Below are 25151 nucleotides of genomic sequence, written 5' to 3'. Positions count from 1 at the left end.
GTGCTCGCTTATGCATCAGTTTAACCTTACATTACTTGACCCTGGCTACCTCTATTTGGAAATGTTTACAGCAAATAATACTTGCATCAGGTGGTTTATTCAGCAAAAACTATTGTAGTCAGTGAAAAATGACGCATCATGGACTACATTCTATCACTGCTTTTGGTTCTTTTTTTTTTTTTTTTTTTTAAAAAGTAGTAGTTTTGAATAATTAAAACAATAATACAATGTTTCATCAGCTTAATCCAACCAGTAAAACCAGTGTTTAATAGGTTGGATGTTGAGAAAGTTGGGTGTTTGACAGCCACGACAAGCTTGATCTGCCTTTAATGATATGACTGATTTTGCAATAAAGGTTTTCATTATTTGTTACACAATGTGGAATTGATTTGAACAGTTTCAGGATACAGACACTGCAGTACTCAATAACTGTGCCATGGTTTGTATTGACGTTTGAACGACACATGCCTCACTGGGGTAACTAAGGTCAGAATGGACTAGATTGTTACCTGTAGTTAATATGCATGATTATTATTCCCAGTGTTCCACAGAACGCACATAAACAAATGAATTATTCTGCTGATTGAGATTTATTTCTTCTTCTGGTTGATAGTTTGAGAGTGATAAGAAGTCAGCTTCTGCTCTCTTATCCAGAGAGGGAGAAATACCATCGCTGATTAAAAAGAGTTCACTATAGTGTGAGAAACCTGCTCACTGATGAAACATTATCCAACATCCAAACTGTGTGTGTTTTTCCTGGTTCACAGGGGACGCTCCAGTCTATCCCAGCAGACATGTAGGGCACAGGCAGGGTCAACCCTGTTTTTATTTCATTTAATCCAACTATTTTAGTTTAGTGCTTTACATCTGTAGTAGATTAGCACGTTGTAAAATTACTAGTACAAGTTTTCACTATAGGAAGTCGACTGCTGTTGCTAAAAATTCAATGAACCGATAAAAAGTTATAAACTATGATAAAAGCAGAAGACAAAGTATGTATCCAAAGCATGTAAAAATGGTCAGGACTGGTTGGTATTCAACAATATTAATTAACAAAGAAGTTTCACTGTGAAGAAAAACATTTCTTTCAGTCACCAGTAGGTTAAAAGAAAATGTAGCATTGTCTCTAGATTTTCAATAAAGTTGAAAAGATTGAGCGATAAAGAGAGCAGCATATCTTTAGAAGTGTTCTTTTGAAAAAGGTTTCATACCAATTGTTAAATGAAGTTGCATAGGACTAGCATGTAAACGATTATTGTGATAACAAGAGGAATAAATGTTACATGGAGAGAATTCTATAAGTCATTATTGTATGCTAACCTATTTGTTTCATTCATTACTTTCGCTTTAATTGCAGGAAACAGTGCAGTCCAGTTTGTATGGGACTATACTGTAGCTATAGTCACTGGATGGTCCAGAAAAGGGAGTAAAATTTCAAAGTGCACTGATCCTTTCTCCACACTACTCCTTTTTTTTTGTGTTGCATTCCTCTCCTTATGTGCAGAATTTCATCACATTACAATTATATTTACAGGTTGCCTCGCTTTTAACACAACAATAAATATTTCAGATCTGACGTTGTCCTGAAGTACCATAAGGCGGTCGCGTCGTCACACACACAAAATCAAAGGCAAAGAAGAGCAGAAGAACTTTCAAGCAGCTGGTCCCCTTCTCTTGCATTGGGACAATAAAATTATTCAGAAGATGGGAGGGAAGACAATGGAGAGGATTACAATTCTGGCAACTGGTCAAGGATATTCCAAGTGCTGCCCAAAGTACTGTACAAAATCAGGCTACAGCGTGTCTGGAATTGCTTGAGTATTGGACGATTTGTGATGAAGTAGTCAGACTGCTCTTTGATACAACTGCGTCCAGATTGAGGAAGGTCTTGGAAGGGAGTTGGCGATGTTGGAGTGTATCATGTGTTGAAGATTGTTCTCTCTGACGTCTGTCGAGTCCTCTTTGGGCACACTGGAGGTCCGGAAGTCACCATTTTAAAGCGCTTCCAGAAGGAGTGGCTGACCATCAACCAGCAAGAGTACACGGTGGCTGAGGATACCCTTTTTGAAGGATATCTGGAGCAGCTCCACTCACAGATGAAGGATTACCTGGGATCTGCCCTAGCTGATCCACTGAAGTATCTGTGCGAGGACTACTTTGAGTTCATGCAGCTTGCAGCCCTGTTCCTCGGAGAGGGCACAACAACTCAACTATCATTTTGTGCCCCTGGTGCCATCCACCATGCAAGGTGGATGTCAAAGGGCATCAATTGCCTCAAGGTATTCCTGTTCCGACACCAGTTCAAGACAACAAAACGAGAGGAGTTGGATGTGAGTGGTATGATGCTGTTTATTGCCCTGGTGTACATCAAGCTCCTCTGTCATCCCACGCCCCATATAATGACATCATGATGCGTTGCTGCAATGTTCTCCAACGGCATCGCTCGTACTTGCCGGAAGATTTGGTCGACCTTTCCCTGTTGAATGACCGGGTTCAAAAATGAAAGCTTGACTCGGATGAAGACGGAAAATCCTTGATGCCTTTTTCACCAAAAGGTCACATTGTGTTTTTGATGTCCTGAAGAAAGGCGGAGCCAAGGAAGCAAAACAGGGCTTCATGCAGATGGATTTGTTTGCTTGGAAGCTGTACGAGGAATTTTAGGACAAAACCAAAAGCCTGAGAGTGGTGAACGTCGCAGCTGAACGTGGAGTGGCCATGGCTGAGGCGTACAATGTGACGCTGACGAAGGATGTCGATCAGCACTGAATTGCCATTTCAACCTGACGAGGAAAAAAATAAAAAGGGGGGGGATCCCTTAAATGATGAGCTAGAGGGGGGACATTTTGCATGTAATTCCTTTTCGTGAAGTGTAATAAAATTAGCCCTTTGGAGAGAAAGACATAATTTTCATTTCATTGTGGACAGTTATTTTTTTACCTGCCAAGCACAAAGAAAGCAAGTCAGGCGTAAGATGCTTTGATCATGTGGCTCTTACTTTGAAGTGTAGGCTACAAGCTCGCAGGGCATTGTTGCTAACCAGCTGCTCTCTTTTAGGAAAGCAATATTCCATGACGACAATGATGTTGCCTCTTGAGCAGGACAAAGCATTGTGATGCAAAAGAAAAAATGGCTGAGAATTGGTTTGTGGTGTTTACTTGGTCACTAAATGTCCCGTGTGTAACCTGCTGTACAAACAAGTCATATCAACAAAGTCCCCAAAGTCCTTATTTCAAAACATTAGCGCTGCATTGTTAGCATCCTTTATTTGAACAGATTTTAAAATGTGGCGCGAGCAAGCTTTAGCTAGCATACACAAAACGGTATTTTGGAAATGTGCTGTTCTCAAATGTTTTTGTGTTTATCTGTCATTGTAGAGTTAATGCATTTTTCTTTCTAAGAAGGGATTAAGCGTCGTCATTGCATGTTACATAAGGTTTCAATTGGTGTTTTTACATTATTGGTTAAAAGGTAAAGTGCTCGATCAAACCCCTAAACCTCTAGCCTTTTATGTTATGATACAAATCTAATTCATAGGACTTCAAACATATAATATATACATTTATTTTTTTTACCTTGTCTGCACATGCTGTCAAAGGTCAACACTACATGAAGTGCAATCTTTATGACAGCAAAGCATGTTTTGTTATTGCAATTAAATAAATGAATTTATTTTATTGCATAATTGTGACCATCATCAGCCCTCCTTAAGGAAGGGAAAGAAACACTTTATTAAAGAGAGAATATTAAAAGAGAGGGCAGAGTTACACCGAGGTGAGGGGGAAGGGAACAGGGAAGAGGGAGTCAGGGTAGGAAAATGGAAGGGGTGGGGAAGAGTCGACCGTTTTAAGGTGAGAGTGAAATGTGATGTTATAGTTGTGCATTATGTACTTATTGTGTTGTGTAATCAGTTAAGCACATATAATATATGAGAAAAAAGCTTGAAAAACCATTGTCAATGTATTTGTTTTGGAATAGTTTATGGACTTTTTTTGTGATTGTGGCTGAATCTTAAGAAAAAAAAAAAGAATCATTGGGATTTACGTGAAGAAAGAGGTCTTTTTGAGCCATGCATCAATAGCAAATCATTGGTTTTAGAGAGGTTTGCAATTATAAAATGTTAAAGTTATTACAAAGGAACACTTAGCTGAGGAGATTGGGCTCAAGTCTAATTTTACACCGAGAGCCAGTGTCAACACTGTCCATCAAAAACATCATCAAGCTTAAGATATTTGAAACTATATGTTTAAATTAATTTTCTTATCGGTCTTCCCTACACAAGGAGAACATGCAATGACGTTTATATTTCAACCATAAATGTGCAGACAAAGGTATAAGACGACTCACACCACTGACATTTTTAAAGTTGTGCATTAAAAAAAACATGGACATTTAAATATATAAAGTAGAAAGATACAAAACCCAGAGTCCATCATCATCATAAAATACATTTTATTTGTGTGAATCTTCATCTTCCAAAACAGAAGTACAACTGCAAAAACTGATGGGACGGCCCTGAACGTTATTGGCATAAGGTTTTTTTTTTTTCTTCACTTTTTAATGTTTCAAATATGAGTCACAATCTTTCAGGAAATACATCTCTTAAGTCAAACAAACAGGTGTTGAGAAGCTTCTCCTACAGGGTTTGGACTCTGTGGTGACACTAAAATCTCACACATTAGCAGGTTTGCTTCTTGGCTGGGTTGGCAGGGCGATTCCTTGCTTGGCTTTGTGTGCGAGCCTGTGGCTTCACTAATACAACTTACAGGTGCTTAAGCATTAGACATCGACACAATTTAAAACAATACACGTATGGCTTGTTTTAAACATTGCATTTCCATCTGAGAGCAAAGATCAACCTTCTACATCGCTATAAAGCTAAAGAGCTTTGGGTATAAAACATGAAGGGATTAACAACATATCGTGCATGAGCCGTCAGGCCATAAACACATTGAAAGAAAACACATGGAAATGTTAAAAATGAGACTATTAAAGCTGCCACTATGATGGTGTAACTAATGGGTAGTGCTAGTTGTTCATTCCCTTGGTCACAATTTAAATCAATAAGCAGGTCATTGCCTATAGGCATCATGTCTGGGCTCAAACCTGTGTGTTAGTGTGTGTGTGCGTGTGTGAGGCAGAGGGGGATTTTCTGACGCAATCGGTCGTGATGGAGGCGGCTGCAGCGTTTTACTAAGCTTCTGTCGTGCAGAGGCTGGCAGTCGCTCAGAGATTAGAGACGTGTTTTTTATGTTATATTTTTCACCTTCCTCACCTCACAGAAGCAGATATTTTCCCATCTGCCGCCTGCAACATCCTTGTGTTCACTGCCTTCTTCTTTCACTACTTCAGCATTTTCGACAAATGTACACACTTAATATGTTTGTTGACACAGATAGAAAGATTAATTTAATCCCTTAAAAAAAACACAGCCACCAGATGCATACATTTGGTTTTAAGTGTTTGACTTGGATAAATAAATAACGTCACGGTATCTTCACTGACTTTTTACTTAAAGAAACAGATCCAGGCCTCTGTAGAGCACCAATGAATGTATTTCCAAACTGGACAAAGAGAGAGAGAAAGATGTGTGCTGTGAAAAGGGTCATTCTGGGTTTTTCACTAAAGAGGGGGAGGGCACAAAAGGTAAAGGTGATGGGGGCATTACTGGAAGGAAGCCCGGACGGGGCGACCCTTGAGCGGCTGGGGAGGTCTATAGTTGTCCACCATGCAGCATTCAGCTTCACCCTCAGCTGAGAAGAGCAGGCTGCGGAATTTGGCCATCTGTTTAAAGTGAGGACACAGCAAAGCATTAATCACTCCTGCTCACCTTCTGTGAATGTCACTTACGTAACGCAAAACACATTTCTCCCAGGACTGAGATACCTCATTCTGGATCTTTTAATTGGAAAACTAACACTTCTATAGTGAAAGACATGAGTTTAAGTATTCTGGTGGTCTCCCACACCCAAACAACACGTCTTTTGTGCTGACTGGTTTCTGAGCTGATAGTCGAGTGAATGTGTGTGGAACAGTATTTGTCAGTCTGTGTGTTGTAGCCCTTGCATGTATGGAAGATAGAAAAATGGTTGTATTGTAGAACTGTGGTAGACAATGTACACCATCACCTTGTTCCAACTGGAAAAACAAAAACAAAACTGTTGTAGTTTGCTAACATTTGAGTATCAAAGTAAATGGTTGGATTAAAAAGTCATAGTTTGAATGGAGAAAATAAAATTGTGATGTAGATTTTTCTTAATTATGATTATATCTATATATATATATATATATATATATATATATATGTGTGTGTGATGGAATGTATAAAAAGGTTAATTCAACAACTCGTAGGTAAAAAAAGGAGCATTTTCCAGAATGCATTGCCAGTACATTGGGCGGGTAAAGTAAAGCCAAGTCATTTGCTGTGCCATATGTGTGTAGATTAGTCATTAACTCTTGCTAATGATGAGTCAAATCACGCTAATGGGGTTGCAGTTCACTCAGTGAATTCCTTGTCTCTACTCGGACCAAATCAGTAAAGTGGTGAGTGTCACTTCCCAAGCTAATCGGTTAAATAATCACTAAATATGAGTCTTTTAGTCACTATCTGCAGGACCAGCCCCAAATGCTCAGAGTCTAAAGGTTATGTCCACATGTCTCACATGTTTACCCTGTAGTTACCCACACTACTGCCGTGAAATAAACGTTTGACCACTGCAGTGTTAGTTTTCACATGGCCTGAGGAGTTCAACCACACGAGCAAACCTAGAGAGGCTGTAGGTTCAGATTAATGAGCGGTAACAATGAAAATATCAGCTTCTGAGGTTGCATTTGGTTTCATTTTTCAACACAATGTCGGTAGGGTTTACTCAACTACGCAAATAAAACAATGTAGTTAATTGTCCACTGAATGCCATACATGGGTAGGGAAGGTATTTCCTGCTGACTTCCTACATACTGAGAAACACTGAGGGGGTGAAACCAATGTTTTTGTAAACTCTTGCTTAGCGTCTGTTGAGACCAAAATGACTCTTACTTTACATCTGAAAAAGGCTGCTGTATCCCATTTCCTTCCCTCACAGTAGGTTTTTTATTCTCATTTCAGCTTTGCAGTTAATCTGAACAGTTAAGCCCTTGATTTAGATCACAGTGAAGGGAAGGATTTGTAAACGTGGCTATTCTAAACCGTGGGCACTCAGCCAGTCCCACTGACATGGCTAAAAAAAAAAAAAAAAGTCCTGTGGCCGACATACCTGCTCAGGGCTGACGCTGATTGGCTCCTTGCAGACAATCCAGGTTACACTTTCTAGCAGAGGGGGCGTGGTCAAGGATCCATCATATGTCCAGTAATCCAGGCAGCCAGGGAGCAAGGTGGCTGGGTTGAAGTTAGCAAAAGAGGTCTGCTTGCCCTGAAGAAAGCACAGAAAGTCAATAAGAAGTGCATTTAAATACAATAACTGTATAGATACAACAATGTGGGAATCCTACTTTGGCTTTGATGGCATCAAACGCATCAAGAAGCTTCTGGAGATTTGGATTTTTCGCACCAATCTGAAAACAAAAAACACACAATAATCAATCCGGATCAAACTTTAGTTATTATATTTACTGTATATGCTACTGCCATATTGTTGGAAGCTTACCTTCAGGAACACTCCGACAACAGCTAGCCCGTCAGGTTTGCTTGCAGCGTCGCCAAAGTTTGGATATTTGGTGTTCCAGTGCACCAGATGAAGCTTCAAATACAACAAATTTATGGTTACAATTAGGGATGTAACGATTAATCGTAAGGCAGTTAAAAATCGATTCATAGGTATCACGGTTGATATCGATTTTCTGAAAATTGAATCGCAGTACTTTTTTTAACCAGCAGAGGGCGCTACATCCACAAGTGTAGGCGGCGGGCGGAGTCTACTAATACTTTCTTTCTGGCCGCCTTCTACTCTTAAATATGTTAATAAATGATTCATTACCCCTTTAACACCAAAAGAATATCTGCAATATTACTTGAATATCTGTAAAAGTCACGTTTTTCTATTAGCTCGGTCTGCTAGCATAGCTTCTCTTCTTCACTGCAAGATATCTGCATGCCAACCGACCACTGGGTTACCAGCGCCCTCTACTGGTCCAAACAAATATGACGTAATTTTTTTTTTTAAAAGTCCAATTGTTAAGGCACAAAATACATTTTCAGTTGCACTTTTAAAAAGAAAAAGAACTATTATGCAGTTTTGCATTGTTTATTATAGAACCAGAATTTAAATTAATAGGCTTCATTTTCATTTGTATTATTCCTTTGTTTATTTCATTCAAGGTTTATTTTTAGTTAAATTGCATTGTTTTGAATAGTTTATCAAGGACTTCTTTTGACAATGAAAAATAAAAGGAAAATAGTACCGTATTTTCTAAAATTTGTCTACAGTCCCATTTTGTAAAATAAATCGTGAGAGAATCGTATTGTGAATCCAGTATCGTGAATCGAATCGTATCGGGAGTTGAGTGAATCGTTACATCCCCAGTTACAATTTAAGATTTTCTGAATCTTAACAGCTAATGTTATCAAGCAACTAAAACTTCACAAATTTCATTAAACTGTCAGATGTGGTGAAACAAGACAAGTTTCTGAAATTATGCAATATAAAACTTTCTGGGATCAAAAACCCAAAAGTGAAACAAAATGTTTCTGCTAATGAGGAGATTTCCAAAAAAAGTCATTTCAAACTTGCTATCAAACCAAAGTGATTAACTGGTGTGTTTTTGTAAGAATGGCAACAATGGAAAAACATGCGATTCATCGGAAAATAATTGAAAGCACGTTTCTGCCCTGATTGACAAATCCAATCCCAGGTTTGTTTATGAGAAATGATGCCTTTCAAACAATGTAATAAATTATCTCAGATGATGATCATGAGCATCAGTTCATCTTCCCACCTCAGCAGGATATTTGGTCCCGGCCACAGTGTGTTCAGAGCCCTTGTCGTCAGAGGCTCCCCAGTGGAAATGAAACTGCTTGAGCCTGTAGACGCCAGAGATTGGTCCATCCCTCAGAGCTGCAGGAAGAAAGAATAAACAGAACATTTATCCTCCATCCCACAGTTTGGGTGAAGTTTCAGTCAGCCACAGGGAGGCTGTGACCTTTGCATGGCTTCAAAGCATTGGATGGTTGGTGTTGGTCTCACTGGAGAAAAAACAAAAAAAATGATCTCGCTAAAATCTACAAAAAAAACTGGTTTGCAACACATGTTACACAAGCTTTCATGAAATCAGACTCTGATTCTGTGGTTTGGTTGCTGCAGAGTTGGATTTACTCTAAAACATCAATGCATTCTTATCATTGAACTTCTTGCAATGTTACATAATGTTTATTGAAAGAATATAAAGTCACTCAAACAGTGGCTGATAATCTTGTCCTTTGTATCTGTGTTGTAATGCTGACTCAACCAGACTATACAAAGCAGGATTTTTCTTATTCAGCTGTCAGAATAAAAAGACAAAGTGAGTTCTTTAGACAGAATAAGATTTCTATTGTCACGAATGAAAACAATAAAATTCCCACCATGGGTGCTGATGCCTCCAATGCATGATCATGACAGCTTGTTATATATTTAGACTGGTCAGGGTGGAAAATATTGCTTTGAACTTCCAAAGAAGCGCAGAATGTCAGAAGGCAAATAAGTCAATTTGTTTATGTGGTGTGCATTTCCATTGAGTCGCTCAATTATGTAACAATACATAGCAGTAGTAATATATCAACTAGAGATAAACTAAACTCCTTTAGATTAAAATTAGAACAGTTTTGTATCTTTCAATAAAATATGCAGTTTGTAAAGAAAAGGCAATGTGAATTTTCACAATATAAGAGGAAAATATTCATTTTTCTCTATTCTAAAGCAATAAACAAGTAGCACATTTGGAGTTAATCAGGCCTTAGTGTTTGCAGAGTAACCTTGCCGTTTTGTGTTTTTGACCTCCTCACAAGCAGAAAAAAAGAAGAGTTGGCGTGGGAAAGGTTGAACTGCACAATTCAATTCCTTTGTGCATGTTTTGTGAGTGGCTTTCCAATAGGACTCCTGCAGCGCATGCAGTAAAACATGTTCTTTTGTTCAGCAGTGAAATTAATTAAACATTCTCAAATATTAATTAAAAAAAAAAAAAAACTGCAGCTTTATCTGCTCTTTAAATGCCAAAGCCCTGCATGTGTTCAGGAAACTAGGACAGATGAGTCACACGTTCACATTATTAATAGTAACACATATATTCCAAGCTGTTGTCTGGATGACATGGTATAGGTGTCACACAATGCACCTGCATGCGTTATTTATTTTCAGGACTGTGTTATATAGTTAATGTTTATCCCAGTTTTAAAATTAAGAGAGAGAGAAAAAAAAACATCTTCAATTTGTGATAATTAAAAGCCTAATAAAAACAAAATACATTTTTGACCAGAACAGGTGCCTGTAACCTCCAACTGGCCAAATCTGGCCCACAAACCGCATGTTTGACACTCATTATGTAACACATATCCATGATTTTTCTGGTTTTCAATCTCTAATGCAACGATGATCCTTTTCCCAAAGCTGTTTATCCACATTTCCCATGGAAACAAACACATTATGTATGCCTCAATGGCTTATAGCTGGAACACTGAATTATAAATTAATCAGATAGAGATTGTGTAGCGGTGCAGGCTGTGTATTAATATTAATATTAATATAATATGACTGACTTGAGCTGTCGGTGTCATCTATGAAGGTCACTTGGAAGGAGTGCCCGTTGTTGAGGATTTCGAGGCAGGTGGATGGGTCGTACTGGAGGTTGAGCGGCTTCAGGCCCGCGTCGTAGGATGCTTGGCCGGGTACGATGTCGATGGGAGACTGACGGGGTCCGTTAGCTATGGGGAAGTTATCAGCCCATCTGTCGGGTCCTGGAAATGACACGTGGAGAACATTAGAGAAGGTGTCAGTGTGTGGGTTTGGACTTGATTCAAAATGCGTAAAATGCGCAAAGGGGGCAAAAAAAATAAAATAAAAAATAAAAAATAAATAATTAATAAATAAATCTCCGCAGTGATGCTCGGAGCGCATGCATCATCCTCCCGTCCATCCTGTGGTGCCTAATTCTAATTCTAGTATTACCACACAATCCGAAGCGGGTATGGCTGCGCAGATATTACGCATTGTGCTGCTCACCGTTGTTGGCTGCGTATCCCCAAGCGTGAGACATGGTTACAGTTTGGATGGATGTATCCCCTGTGTTCTCCACCTGACATCTGCAGAGCTTATATACCGTGCGTCAGGCTGCTGTTGGCCACACGATGTCCGCGCACTGACCGGGAGGAGTTTACGTGCAGCAGCGCATCAGATCAATGAGGATCTCCTCCCTCACCGTGTCTGCTGCTTAAGCTTTAACATCACCAACCTGCCTCAGGGATTAATAACTAACGCGAGACGCAAGTATAAAAATACATCTCAGAACGTGTTGAACCGTTAATCCTTCAAAACCAAATAAACTGTTAACCAGCACACGCACACGCACACGCACACGCGAAATGAACTTGCTGGAATTATTAAACATGGTTTTCTTGAAAAAATACTGGCAACACTTGACTTGAAGTTGTATACATAATGCTAATATTCACTGTCATTATTAGGACATGACACCTGTCATTAAGCATGAATAAGGTGTTATGAAGGCTGACCACTGTTCGAGACTGTTCCACCTTTACAGCTTTTAAAAAAGAGCTGAAAAAAAAAAAATGGTTAAAAGCCAATCAGTCATTCTATGTGAGTGTTTTTGATTGGCTGTAAATAATACATTAATAATATGTCCATGTCTGTATCGTTTGTTGTCATTGTTTTAAATATGATGACTATGGATGGACAGTATAGCTCATGCTAAATCTGGCACATTTACACAAAATATTGTACATAAATTGTTCAATAATGTGGACGTCTTCTCCAAATAAACAAATAAAATGAAGTCGTCAAGTGTCATTTGTTAAATCCCTAATCCCGATCCCTCCACAACCCAAGAAATGCCAACATAGCTCCAAAGGTGTCAGACTTTAGCGAGCAACACTTAATGACTGCCTTCACGACACCTTATTTATGCTAATGACAGCCTTATGTATAAAACTTTACATAGTGTGACCAAAATACATACAAAATGATCATTATGGAAATGACCCACGAGATATGAAATTAATTTAATGAACTAACAATTGACCATAACAAACAGCAATTGCACACAATTTTTTCCCAACTGCAAGATTATTATTAATTAATTATTATTCATGAAAAAGAAATAAAAATAAAAATAAAATACATGGGTATTTTAAAACAATCTGTTTCAGAGTGTTTTCTTACACTCAGAAATTGCAAAAGCCCCCATTTGGGAAACAATGATTGAAACATCCATGAGAATGAGAATATATCTGTAAATTAAAGGCTATAAAAACTAAGAATAAACTCGAGGCTATATTTGGCATTTATCTTTCAGATATAATCTACACAAAGCTCTAAATTAGAAACTCAGAACTGAATTGTAATTGAGGTAAAAACCAAAACTGCAGGTTGTATTTCCAACACTGTTGTAGACCAAATATAAATAGGCATTAGAAGGGCAAGACAAGAAGGTCAGACTAAATAAGACAGCTAACTTGCATCAAAATAGATTGACAATAAAACTCTCCCAAAAATAGTAACCACAAAAGCTTTGAAAAGGGGTGTTCGAGCAAATAAATTATGCCTGCTTTAAATTTTACAAATATAATTGTATTTTTTTCTTTAAAGCAATTCAAATCTTAGGAATTATGCTACATTTATATTGTTTTCAGTGTAACGCAATCCTTGTAATGACATGGAGGTGCTGTTGGCCTCTTACGCCATCTGCTGTTTGATAAAGGAACTGTAATGTAGTATGGTGGGTTTTGTTTTGTCACGTAAATCTTACTCAAAAAGAAAATAGACTAAAGCCCCATTGAATGAAAAACATTCTATGAAATAGGAATACATTAAACCAACTATTGCACTATTACAATTATAATTAATTAAAAACAACTGAAAGAGCTGACTTTGCTCCTTAGTTTGGGCCCATCTCATCTTTTTTAACTTAACACTTTGAGAAACAGTGGTCCAATAATAATCAGACTATCACAAATACCAACAATCTTTTAAATGGTATATTCATAAATTTCACGTAACTGCTGTGAAAAGTAAAAAAAAACCCAGCAATTTTAAATTACAGAAAAATATTTATATATTCTTAATGTGCTTCCCTGTCTTCTTTTAATCTTCCAGTTTTGGTTATGTCTCAATAAAAAATATATATTTTAAAGTATTAAATGCATATCACAATAGAGTCAATATAGGGCTGGGACGATATGCTGTTACCCAGTTCAATTTGATCATGATGCTTGGACACTAATTCGATATGTATTGCGATTCTACAAGTATTGTGATACAAAAGTAATTTTTCTATTGATAGTAAGAATTTTAAATTTTTTATTTTCCTAATTCAAAAAACTACAAGTTGAATCATATACCTCAGGGAAACCTTATGAGTCATAGTCCCCCCCCCCCAAAAAAAAAAACAAAAAAAAAAAAAACAATGCCCCCTTTTCATTTTTGCATCTAAAAATTCGTTTCTGACGTGTCCCACATGACACCTGATGGTAAACCATAATAAAGTCATGTTTTTCATGTTATAATTTTAACCATTCAAAAAATAGGTTAATCCTAAAATATCATACAGTGAGTCAAAGCATCGGTTTTCTTGCAGTTTCAGGTCTACCCAGGTGGTGGAACAGTGAGCAAGGCGGTCCGTACCGTCGCACCTTAATGACGTCAGATGAAGACGCGTTTGTTGTTTTGTTACAGTATCGCACGAGGACACACCAGTGCGTCGCTAATTGGTTTGTAAACATTTATTTTGTCATTAAATGGCGACACAGACTGTTTTAAGGTATTCTATGAAACGTTACCCACTGTTTAATGTATTTAGTTTTTTAAAGGCAGGGCATAAAATAGTTGTTTAAGGAGAATAAATGACCACAAACGTCAGAACAACGTGTGTAAAATGTGAATATTCCAGTTATCTATATTCTAATTGTTAATGGTAAAGCACTGAAGTTTTACCTAAAGATCAGACACAGTTTATGTTATGGACTGTCAGAGATAAGTAGTGAAACTACATTATCAACCAGACATTCATTGATTTGTGTCAAACTAAATTTAGTTAAAGGACATTTGACATTAACCATTCTGCCTTTTGGTGGTGGACGATACTGTAATATTTGGTATCGATCCGATATAAAGTAAATACAGGGCCATTATCACCGATACTTTTTGATATTGACGTTGATGCATCAAACCTTTAGATGGTTTTGGGAATTTTCTTCTAAAAATCAAGGACAGAATATGAGTAAAACCTCGGAATTCCGAGGGTATAATTACGTACATAAACACATTACTGGTATATTAACCCATATAAACCAAAATATATGGAAATGGGTCATTTTACTGCTGCAAATGTATAACATATTACTGGTATTTTGTAAACAGGACACATGGATTTCTGAGTGATTTCCGAGCATTTCATTATAGTTGTGCAGGACTCCCAGGAACTCCACATACTCAAAATTGGTATTGCCACATGTGCACTAACACGACCTAAAAAGATAATTAAAATTAGATTAAAAAAAAAAGTTGCAAATTAATATTTTGCAGTCTTGTTCCAGGTTCTGCCCATCCTTGTACTCCCAATGTTTAAAAGTTTTGTTTTTCAGGTTCATGTTAAATTTATCAAAGGGTTACACTTTGATTTATGTTTGGTGAAGTATCACCCTTTTTTTCAGGCATTTCATTTATTTGCGATGTTCTGTTTTTGGTTACATTTGGATAAATTAATCAATACACTTTGCTCTTCAAGACACTTTGTTTTTATTCCTACAGAGTTTGTATGTGTCCCAGAACACTAAAACACCATATATATATATATATTATATACACACATTATTTATACATTAGCAGCAGTATAATGTACCATTTCCTTGTTTTTCTGTTATCTAATATCCTACCACATGTGTCCTGTTTACAAAATACCAATAATATGTTATACATTTGCAGCAGTAAAATGTTCCATTTCTATATTTTTTGGTTTATATGGGTTAATATACCAGTAATGTGTTTACATACGTAATTATACCCTCGAAAAATCACTCTGAAATACCTCAGAATTCCGGGTTTTACCATTACCCAGTAAATACTGGGCCATTACCACCGATACTTTTTGATATCCGACGTTGATGCATCAAACTTTTAGGTGGTTTTGGGAATTTTCTTGTAAAACCAAAGACAGAATATGGGTAAATACTATTTTTTTGTGACGTCATCGGTGACGTTATTAGCCCCTTTTAGTCCATTGAGTTCTGTAGGAGTTTAAGCATTCAGGATAATTTAGCAGCTTTTTCAGGCAAAATGACGTGTGCTTCTTTGGGTTGCTCTAAAAATCAGTAAAACTGATAAATTAAAACCGTGACCTGAAAAAAAATCTATGACCACAGGGGGCGACATTTCCCACTTTGCTATTTCATAGACGCCATTAAGGAGAGAAGAGCTGCATGTGCATGGCTGCATCTGACTTGTCCCTCCTATCTCCTTTCCTATCCACTTTTCCTTAACCCCGTGGATGACATCACGAGTTTAAGGGAAGGTGTTAGGAAATGTTGATCACGTTTGTGACGTAATAATCCTACGGCCGCACCTCCATCCTTCAGAAAATGTTAGCGCTCTTTTATCACTGCCACCACTTAAACACTTCCAGGGTTAAAGAACAGTGGATAGGAAAGGAGATGGGAGAGACTATTCGGATGCAGCCCCTGTAAATAAAGGCAACCAGGATCCGCACGTCACCAGGCATAGACTTTCTAATAAGGACATTTCAAAGGTTTTAAGCCACATTTGTAAAAACAGTGGAAGATCTTTTTAAAGGTGTATCATTATGTAGCTCTGCTGAAGAGCTGATCACAGGCTTGTCAGGACAGTCAGGTGTGTAACATGCAGGTTTGCGACCCTCTATGACTGAAGCTTGAGCCCTCTGCAATATCAAAATTAATGTTAAAACCCAGGCCCAATAATAAAGAAAAAAAACGGACTGTTTTTCCATTTATCTCTAGGCAACATGGCAAAGAACAAACAAAAAGGTAAAAAGCAGCCGAATGTCTTTCAAGTGGCAAACAAGCATCCAAAGGGCAAGAAGAAAGCGAAAGTTGTGAAGACGACACTCAAACACGTAAGAGCTACTTTTCCTTGTGTTGTACGGGCACTTCCTGCTCTCTTCCTCCCATGTGGAGCGTCTGCTTTGTCTGCCTGAGAGCCATTATTATTTGTCTCCACAGATCAATGCTGGGAAAAAGGAGAGGGTCGAGAGCCTCAATCAAATGTTCACCGAGGTCCAGAGGGATGTGAAGTGCATTTCAAAATCTGTTGCCCCTGAACCAAAGACAGCGACACAGGTAGAGGAGAAAATACCAAGCACTGTTAGTGAGCATTACACCTGAACACAATCATAAAGACTCAAGGAAAATTACAGTTTTTTCCAAAAGAATCAACACATACTATGAAATCTTTATTTCCCCCTGGTCTTAAGATGTTGTCCAGGGGTGTATTACTATTATAATGTACTTTTTTGTTTTCTCATTATCAGGTTGTCAAAGCTCCACCACGAGAAGCCGTAAACATGGATAATGCTGCCGAGCTCTTCTCTCAGCTGTAACGCTCCAAGGAATGGACGCGTCACAAATAAACATGTCAGCTTATTTAGTCGTTTCCCGTCACGGTGTCAGTTTGCTAGAGGAGTTTTTAAAGGAGGCAGCACTCGTCATGACATGGTGCCAATGTTGGCGACTAACATTTTGTCCAAGGATCAGTTTACAGACTCATACTGTAAATAATACATTGTGAGAAATGGAATGAGGACATATTTATAAAGCTGGATAGTTAATGTTAGCATTTGCTTTGTTTATAAGCTTAACAAAAAAACTTCTACATATTAATTTTATTTTAAAAGGTATGTTTACATGTGGAAAGATATATTAATTGATGGCAATGAATGAGCAGAAGGTTCCTGTAAATGTCAGAATAAGGCAGAAACATGCTATTAAAAAGGTTAGATATACTCTGCTGTTTGTCTTTTTTTAATTCAACAAAATGAATTAAGTATTTTTGAAAGATGTCCATAGATTAGCCAAAACATTAGGCCATCAGTACATGGTGTGATTAATGCCCATAACATTCTGACCTAATTTCTTAGCTTAAAAAAAAAAAAAAAGTGGGTAATTTTTCTTTTCTTTTCTTAAGAGCGAGTGGAGGCAGAAATAATAACATGTGGCCAAAAATGGTCCAAAAGTGGCAAAAAAAAAAAAAAAGCAAAAAGTGAGTAAAATACAAATTTTTTACTTCCCATTCGATACCGATATTGCAGCCTTGAATGTCGGCCGGTATCGATCCGATATGAGCACGATTCATACATACTGTACTTATATTACTTATTTTGTAGTGTGGAACTTTAGAAAAGGTTTGATCAAGTGATGTTACTCAAACAGAGAACGATAGTCAGCAATAGTAGGTATGAGAAAAACTGACCCATTTATTATTGACCTTCAACATAATATCTACAGTATTCTACAATTGAATAAATATAATGTATATCGGAGATTTTAGATGCAGTTCGATAAAATCCGATATTCGTTGTCTGGCTGATATCCAATATCAATATCAGATCGGGACAACCCTAGTCAGGGGTGGCCAATGAAATGGGCAAATAAAGAGGAACCAGATGGTATGTAATGGCAAAGGGTAGCTTAAATAGGCAAAATGTGGCAAACAATAGTGAAAAAGGGCAGAAATATGGAACAAAAAAAAGCTAAATATAAGGAAAAAAGTTATGTTAATTGGGCAAGTTTAGCTTGTTTGGATGAAAAGTGACCAAAAAAAATGAAAGAACAAAAATGTGTCAAAAAGAAATTGCAAAAATGAACAAAAAATAGGAATATATATATATATTGGCAAAAGGTAGCTAAAGTCAAAACGTGGCTAGAAGTGGCTAAAAAGGCCAAAAGCAGTCAAGAGTGCACAAAAAATGGGCAAATAAAGAGGAACCAGATGGGGTGTAATGGCAAAGGGTAGCTTAAATGGGCAAAATGTGGCAAACAATAGCAAAAAAGGGCAAACATGTGGAACAAAAAGAAGCAAACTATAGGGAAAAAAGTAAACAAGTGATATTTATTGTGCAAAGTTTAGCTTATTTGGAAAATACAAATACAAGTGTCAAAAAGAAAAAAATAGGGGAAAAAATGATTATTGGCAAAAAATAGCTAAAGTCTGAAAGGAGTGTCAGAACTTTTTGAAAAGGGGGCAAAAATTGGGCAATTCTAAGATTTTCTAGGGGAATAATAATTCAATAAGACATAAAAACAAACCACATGTTGAGAATCACTGACTTAATAACAGCTTCTACATAGTGTCACTGATAATGGTCTGGACACAAAATACCAGGACTGACTTTATCCCAGTCCACCACTGGTTCAAACCTGTCAGACACAACCATCTCCAAACAGAATGATTGTGAACAACAACCCCACCCCCACTGAGCCGTTCTATTGTTTACCTGATGCAAGCTTTAGTTCAGGGTGTCTCTGAGAAGGCCACCTGGAGATGAAATATGGATTTTTGGGCTGTATTTATCAGTAGCTGCTGGTCTAGAGGTCACAGCTGTAGCTCGCTGAGATGATTACCTGTCATAAGTGTAACCTCTGACAAGAAGCTGAAAAACTAAAGTGGAGCTGGTTAACAAACACAAATAGGCTGTGTTGGTATCATTATATAACAGATGTAATATTTTTACAGTGATGATAGTAGACCTGTTTTATTGGCAGCTCATCATAGTAATGTTAATAAGGTAAACATGACAAATGACCACTAGGCGGCAGTAGAAACCTGACAGCGACACAGCAATGCATTCACAATCAGATAATATTTTTTTTAAAATCCAGAATTAATAAATTTGACACTTGTACAGGCAATGAAAGCATGATGGCATAAATTCAATCAACAAGTATTAAAAAATAGTAAAAAAAAAAAAAAAAGTATATTCACTATATAGGCTACCAGTAAGAAAATCACTTCTTCAATATTAAATGTTCACGGTTTTACTTTAAATAGAGGATAAGATAATAAGGAAAGCTAGCCGTAACTTAAAAAAAGTAGGAATTGTGGAAGTTTCAACCTTTCAACACTTCTCCTAATTTACGCAGTTTCATTTACATTACAATTCATAGAAAATGATCATCTTCCTATTTTACTAGCTACTAACAAACAACGGTTTAATAGTCGTATTACATACGTTTGTAAAATCTAACAATTATGTCACATTTTATATTATATATAACGTACCACAACCCATACACCAAATCTGCAACACTTAAAAACATGGTCAACAATTTTTGGACACCTTACATGGTCCATGCGGGTTACCATGGTGCCTGTGGGCACCATGTTGGTGACCCCTGTTACATTGTACAATATATCAATGTAGGTTTTTAGGCTGGGCTACCGGACTCACAACGCCACTCACTTTGTTGTTGTTGTTGTTGTTGTTGTTGTGTACACTAGTTAAAATCACTACTCCTCTGTTATTCGTGAATGGATCAGGCTGAAATTTCGTAGCTATAATCTATGGATGTGTAAGCATTGATACTCGTAGCTCGCATTTTGATTTGGGGCCCCAAAAGAAAAAAAAAAAACGAAAGTCGATTTCTCATTTATTTGCAAGTCAAATATTGCGACGGTTGGTGGTACTAAATCATTGGCACATACCAAAACATAAATGGGGCCCATTACCCCGTATGTGTCACAGGGGTGCCAGGGGTCCCCATTTTTCATTTTCCTCCGTTAGTTCTCGTCAGATCAGAATGCAGTTTGGTATGAATACGTATAAATGAATATAATGAGACGCTCCGAGCCCTGCCCCCCCCCCCCCCACCTCCATTTTCGGTAATTTCCTAATTTATGGGAACATAGTCATGTGATATATCGTTTTAAAGGTAATTCAACGTAGATTACGATTATGCCTCGCACAATTTGATTTGGGGCCCTAGGAGCCCACCCCCTTTTTTAGGCAATTTCCATTAAAGTCATTTTCTCATTTATTTGTGAGTCAAATATTGCGACAGTTGGTGGTACCGAATCATTGACACATACCAATATATGAATGGGGCCCATTACTCCGTATGTGCCACGGCGGTGCCAGGGGGCCCCCGGCAGCCCTAGTCTTTAAATGACTACTGCTCTGTTAATGCTCAGTGCATTGGGCTGTAATTTGACATGGGCATTCGTTGAGCGGATGTCAAGAGCCTCTCGAAGACCTTTTTGAAAGAGGGGGGGACCGGGGGCCCTTTTTTCTGGTAATTTCTAAATTTATTGGAACATAGTCGTGTGATATATTGTTTCAAAGGCAAGTAGATTACAATTTTACGTCACGCAATTTTATTTGTTTTACTAGGTGGAACGGAGTCATTTGACTGAATTCTCGGGAAGGTGGTACGTGCTATTCGGCGCAGAGACGTTCCGCGGGCCTGGCCGTAGTTTATTAGAACTTGTTATATGTTGATCCACTCTCAGTTGTTCTATTATACCACCACTATAAAAATAAATAATTCATGAATACACACTACATAAATGTATTTTCTTTAAGACCATGGTAGCTCACTGTACTACCACGCTAGATGCTACCTGAGCTTCAGAAAGATATCGTTTTATGATAGCAGCAAAAAAAACAAACACAAAAAAAAAATAATAACTGGGTTTAAATTTTGTCAATCTCTAGACTCAGACTGATGCCCGTTTCCCTACAGTTTCAAAGAGAAATGAATTGAACAGTAAATACTAATACAAAATGAGTCCTACTTTGCTATACAGTATATCACAGTGACTTTGCTAAAAATCTCAACTATTTGTATCTTTTTATTGAGCATGCTCAAGACTTAACAATATGTAATACTGTGTTGTAATTTCTAGGAAGTCTTACGTTTTCCAAAGGTTCTTAGATATATACAGTGGTCTTTGTCATTTAATACTGATTTCTAAAATGGCATCAGAAAAAAAGTTATAATGCAAAAAAAGTTTTCCCCTTCAGTTCTTTCATTTGACGGTTTCTGGGCAGAAACTTTAGTTTCCAATTCAAAAGAAAAAAAGCCCTTCAGTTGCAATGCACTGGTGAATCCAGCGAAGCAGATGCAATGTTAAAGTGTCAACCTGCTCTCAGGGGCTTCCAACTGTGATGCAGATGGTACCAGACCACAAGCACTGAGGCTGTTTCTAACACATTACCCATAAAACACACACCTGTTTGTGAGCCGACACACTCAGGAAGTGGACCGTTCAATCATATTACTTTATCCAGCTTGAAAATAGGCCACTTTTAAAAGAAATTTCATCAATCAGATAAAGAAATTTTTAATGCCCTGAACAAGCAAGATTGTAATAATTAGTCAATACTTAAGTGACCTACAAACTATAACACTAAAAATTGTGTTTCAGCATTTGTTGAAGTAACTGAGTGAGTTTCATTCAGATTTCTGCTTTAGTGAAGGTATACTGTTTACTACCTGTTTTCATTTGATGTCATGAAAACAGTGCACAGTTGTATAAGTGTTCAAGCTACCAAAGCAATTGAGTGTCGGGGCCCAGCAGATAGACATTAAAAAATACAGAAATATCTCTCATATTGAACTTGCATCAAATTGATTTCTAATGATGCAGTGCGCTTGACATCATGTCTCCAGCTACTGTAGAATTTCTAGAGGAAATATTAATAATCCTATTTCATGTATTTTCTCCTAACTTAAAAACAAACAAAAAGGTAGTTACTACTACAAAAAGGTATACATTAAACCATTGTATCAGGTTAGGCGTGAGTTAGTGGTGTTCTAATGGTTATAGTAGCCGGAAGGTTGCTGGTTCGAACCCCAACGTGCGTCATTGAGCAAGGTGTTACGGCAATTATTATATTCATCATCATATCGTCAAATGACTGTTCGTGTGTACAAGTTGTCATGTTTTAATACATGATGACTGCATTACTCTTTGCACTTTTGAACAGCTGAGTCATGTTAACACGCAGATAAGAACCCCGACATGAACCTTCAAGGCCAAACTCAAACTCACATGCAGATACAGTATACACGCACACACACTATCAAGGACAGATACCAGTGGCGCAGGCCTTCCTCATAACATACACGTCTTCATCATTCTCCATCCCTTGGGCATCTGACCCCCTCTTTCTCCTCACTTCAGGGTTGGGACTTTTTCTCATATCTGTATGAAGCTTAAGCTGTGAAACTCTTAGTTAGTCCTACATATCCGGAGCCAGGGAAGAACCTTTTTGACCATCCTGCTTTGTTGCGGGCTGCCTTTCCTCCCAACAGGATGGGAAACTTCTTCTTTTGTACTCTTTTTCATTTAGTTTATAATAAATCCTTTTTTTTTTTTATAAAATCATCACCCTTCGACTGGACTCCATCATTCAACCAGAGCAATAAATCACAAAGGTAAGTTGACTTACCTTCATTTTTAGTTAGTTTTTAGTCCATGTCAAATAAATCAATTGTGTTAACCTAAATTATTAACTTCATTTCAAGGAACGTAACTAATGCAGGTGTTACCAATTGAAACTATTCAATCAAATTGGTCCAATTATTATTTTTTAGTATAGAATGTCTTGCCTACCATCCTGTATTTATTTGCAACATTGGTCTGTTTTGATTTGTAATCAAAGAAATCTGCAAATTTTCTGTATGTTTATTTTTACTGGACCAGTGACCAAATGTGGTGCATGGTTTTATTTTCCTCATTACCTCCTGCAGGTGTGCTTGTCCATAACTCAACTTATTCACTCTAACAATCTAATAGTTACATGATTCATTGTGTTGCTGCCTTTCATTCCAGGGTTGTTGCAATCCACAAGATAGCCCTCTACGGTCATATCAGTATTCAGGAGTGTGGAGTAGAGTAGTAGATCTGTAGGTGTGTATGACGCTTGGCTCACTGAATGCCAATAAGAAGCTGATGGATTGTTTGCAGTATGTTGCTCTCAGCACACAGATGGGGTTTTAACTCAGACTAGTCGAGCAGCCAGAGGTTACAGCACCTGCGTTTTCACTGTGACACAAACAGAAAATGTTTTTTTAAGCAGACAGAGACGAATACAGCATGAGTGTGTGTGTGTGTGTGTGTGTGTGTGTGTTGTGTCTTTGAGTTTGCTTTAGAAATATTACTATTTACACTCATTATGAAGCACAGTTTTTAGTACAACCCTGATACAATATTAACTATGGTACTTTCTACTTTTGGGTTTTGAGTCAAAAACACAAAAATCATATTTGCACTGAGAGCATTTGAGAATAATAATAAAAATATTAAATCTTCAGTGGTAATAATTTGGCAAAAGTGTAAAGAATACTCATAAAATAATAATTAAAACTCAATTAAAATGTAATCAAAGTATTAGTTACTAGTTACTTTCACCCCCCACATTTATTCTTGGTAATAATAAACATCTCGTGTAGAAACGTATAAAGGAAGAGATGAAATCTTGCACAATTGGAACTTCATTTATTTCCACAAAGGCATCTGTTTAGAATAATTTTTTTTGTTGAAATAAACAATTCTTTTTTAAATAAAATATCACCAATGAATTTAATTAAAATAAAAAATTCTCAGACTCTAAGTGTAGCTAGATTTATGAACTCAAACTGAGAAAATAACCAGCATTCAATGCTGTTTTGGTGCCGTGCATTACATTTAATCTGGTTGGTGGGCTATGATGTGCTGCATTTGATTGTTGTCTGGTCATTTCATTTTTTGTAGTTTCACAACGTCTGTTGATCATTTTAAAACAAATATATATATATATTTATATATATATATAATTTACTCAGTAACGGTTGGGTGTAGGAATGTAACAAATTACTTTACTTCTTTACTTTACAATTACTGATTTAGAAATATACTAAAAAAAAGTACTCATAATAGCAACTCAATTACAGTAACGTAATCCGTTACTTTTCACCTCTGTAATTTGGAACCATGCAATACAACCAAACCAATTCAAATGTTTACATCTTTGACTGAAAATAACTCCAAGATTAAAGAATACAAATAAAAAACAACAACAACAGGGCTAATCACTGAAGTAGCATTCATAATGTCAAGGACCAAATCAAGGATTATCAGTGAGTCTTCAGCAGATCTTCACTCTAAAATGTCCATGGCCCCTAAAGGTTAAGACCCTCCCTCACTTACATATCAAGAAAAGTCTATACAGTATACTTAGGATTCTACTGTACATCAATGATCTCGAACAACAAGTTTGCAGGTGAAATACAAGATGTTTTGCTTTATGTTTTAATGTCATGAAGTAATGTGCTTCTCATTTATTTTGAGTTTGAGTGGTGCTGATTTGATTTTGAGTAGCAGGTGATGGCTCCACCTGTGTTGGGAGGACCATCTGCGGCACCTCCAGACTGTTCTTGGGAAAATCCAGAAAGCTGGACTTACGATCACCGGCAGAAAAGCTCTTGGGCTCAAGAAGAGGTTTGTTATTTGGGCTATTTGATCAGAAGAGGAGAGATCAAACTTCGGGTGCAAAAGGTAAAGGCTGTAGAAATGATGCCAAAGCCAGAAACAAAGAAACAGTTACTGTCAGTTCTGGGGTTGATTGGGTGCTATAGGAGATTTATTCCTCACTGTGCAACATTGGCTGCTCTATTAACTGACCTTACAAAGAAAAACACTAAATCAAAATAGCTATGGTCATAAGAGTGTGAGCAGGGTTTCAAGGTCTTGAAGTATTTCATCTGTTACGCACCTATTTTGCAGAGTCCAGACTATACAAAAAGTTTCTTGTGCAAGTGCAGGCATCTGATGCTCGTCTAGGTGCAGTGCTGGCTCAAGGAAACCCAGACTTGGAAAAGCCCATCTTGTTCCTGAGCTGAAAATTGTTTGACCGGGAAAAGAGGTACTTGCCATCAAGAAGGCCATTGGTTCCCTTCGCGATGACCCCCTGGGAGTTTAAGTTGCAAACTGACCACTGTG

The 25151-nt window shown here is 37.4% G+C and overlaps 2 protein-coding genes across 2 annotated transcripts; one reads left to right on the top strand and one right to left on the bottom strand.

Annotated features, from left to right (window-relative positions):
- Window positions 1-4528: 4528 nt before the first annotated feature.
- Window positions 4529-11347, bottom strand: LOC114454239 (carbonic anhydrase 1). The gene is made up of 7 exons (XM_028434551.1): window positions 11187-11347; window positions 10724-10921; window positions 8929-9047; window positions 7641-7733; window positions 7486-7548; window positions 7251-7406; window positions 4529-5781 (listed from the first exon to the last, which is right to left on the bottom strand). The coding sequence occupies exons 1-7, from the start codon at window positions 11218-11220 to the stop codon at window positions 5662-5664; spliced, it is 783 nt and encodes a 260-aa protein (XP_028290352.1). The 5' UTR covers window positions 11221-11347; the 3' UTR covers window positions 4529-5661.
- A 2448-nt stretch (window positions 11348-13795) lies between these two features.
- On the top strand, window positions 13796-17175 carry rbis (ribosomal biogenesis factor). The gene is made up of 4 exons (XM_028434691.1): window positions 13796-13909; window positions 16172-16287; window positions 16394-16510; window positions 16702-17175. The coding sequence occupies exons 1-4, from the start codon at window positions 13846-13848 to the stop codon at window positions 16768-16770; spliced, it is 366 nt and encodes a 121-aa protein (XP_028290492.1). The 5' UTR covers window positions 13796-13845; the 3' UTR covers window positions 16771-17175.
- The last annotated feature ends 7976 nt before the right edge of the window (window positions 17176-25151 follow it).

Source organism: Gouania willdenowi, chromosome 20, assembly GCF_900634775.1.
Source record: "Gouania willdenowi chromosome 20, fGouWil2.1, whole genome shotgun sequence".
Taxonomy (NCBI): domain Eukaryota; kingdom Metazoa; phylum Chordata; class Actinopteri; order Blenniiformes; family Gobiesocidae; genus Gouania; species Gouania willdenowi.
The sequence above is the reverse complement of the archived record's forward strand: the minus strand, read 5'-3'. Positions and strand labels throughout refer to the sequence as shown.

Bases quoted from the DNA above. Each gene is read 5' to 3' on its own strand.
- rbis (XM_028434691.1), top strand. From the start codon at position 13,846: ATGAAGACGCGTTTGTTGTTTTGTTACAGTATCGCACGAGGACACACC. The intron at 13,910-16,171 runs GTTTGTAAACAT...ATTTATCTCTAG, and splicing joins CACCAGTGCGTCGCTAATTG to GCAACATGGCAAAGAACAAA. The intron at 16,288-16,393 runs GTAAGAGCTACT...TTGTCTCCACAG, and splicing joins TGAAGACGACACTCAAACAC to ATCAATGCTGGGAAAAAGGA.
- LOC114454239 (XM_028434551.1), bottom strand. From the start codon at position 11,220: ATGTCTCACGCTTGGGGATACGCAGCCAACAACG. The intron at 10,922-11,186 runs GTGAGCAGCACA...TGTCATTTCCAG, and splicing joins GGGATACGCAGCCAACAACG to GACCCGACAGATGGGCTGAT. The intron at 7,734-8,928 runs GTGGGAAGATGA...TTGTATTTGAAG, and splicing joins GGACCAAATATCCTGCTGAG to CTTCATCTGGTGCACTGGAA.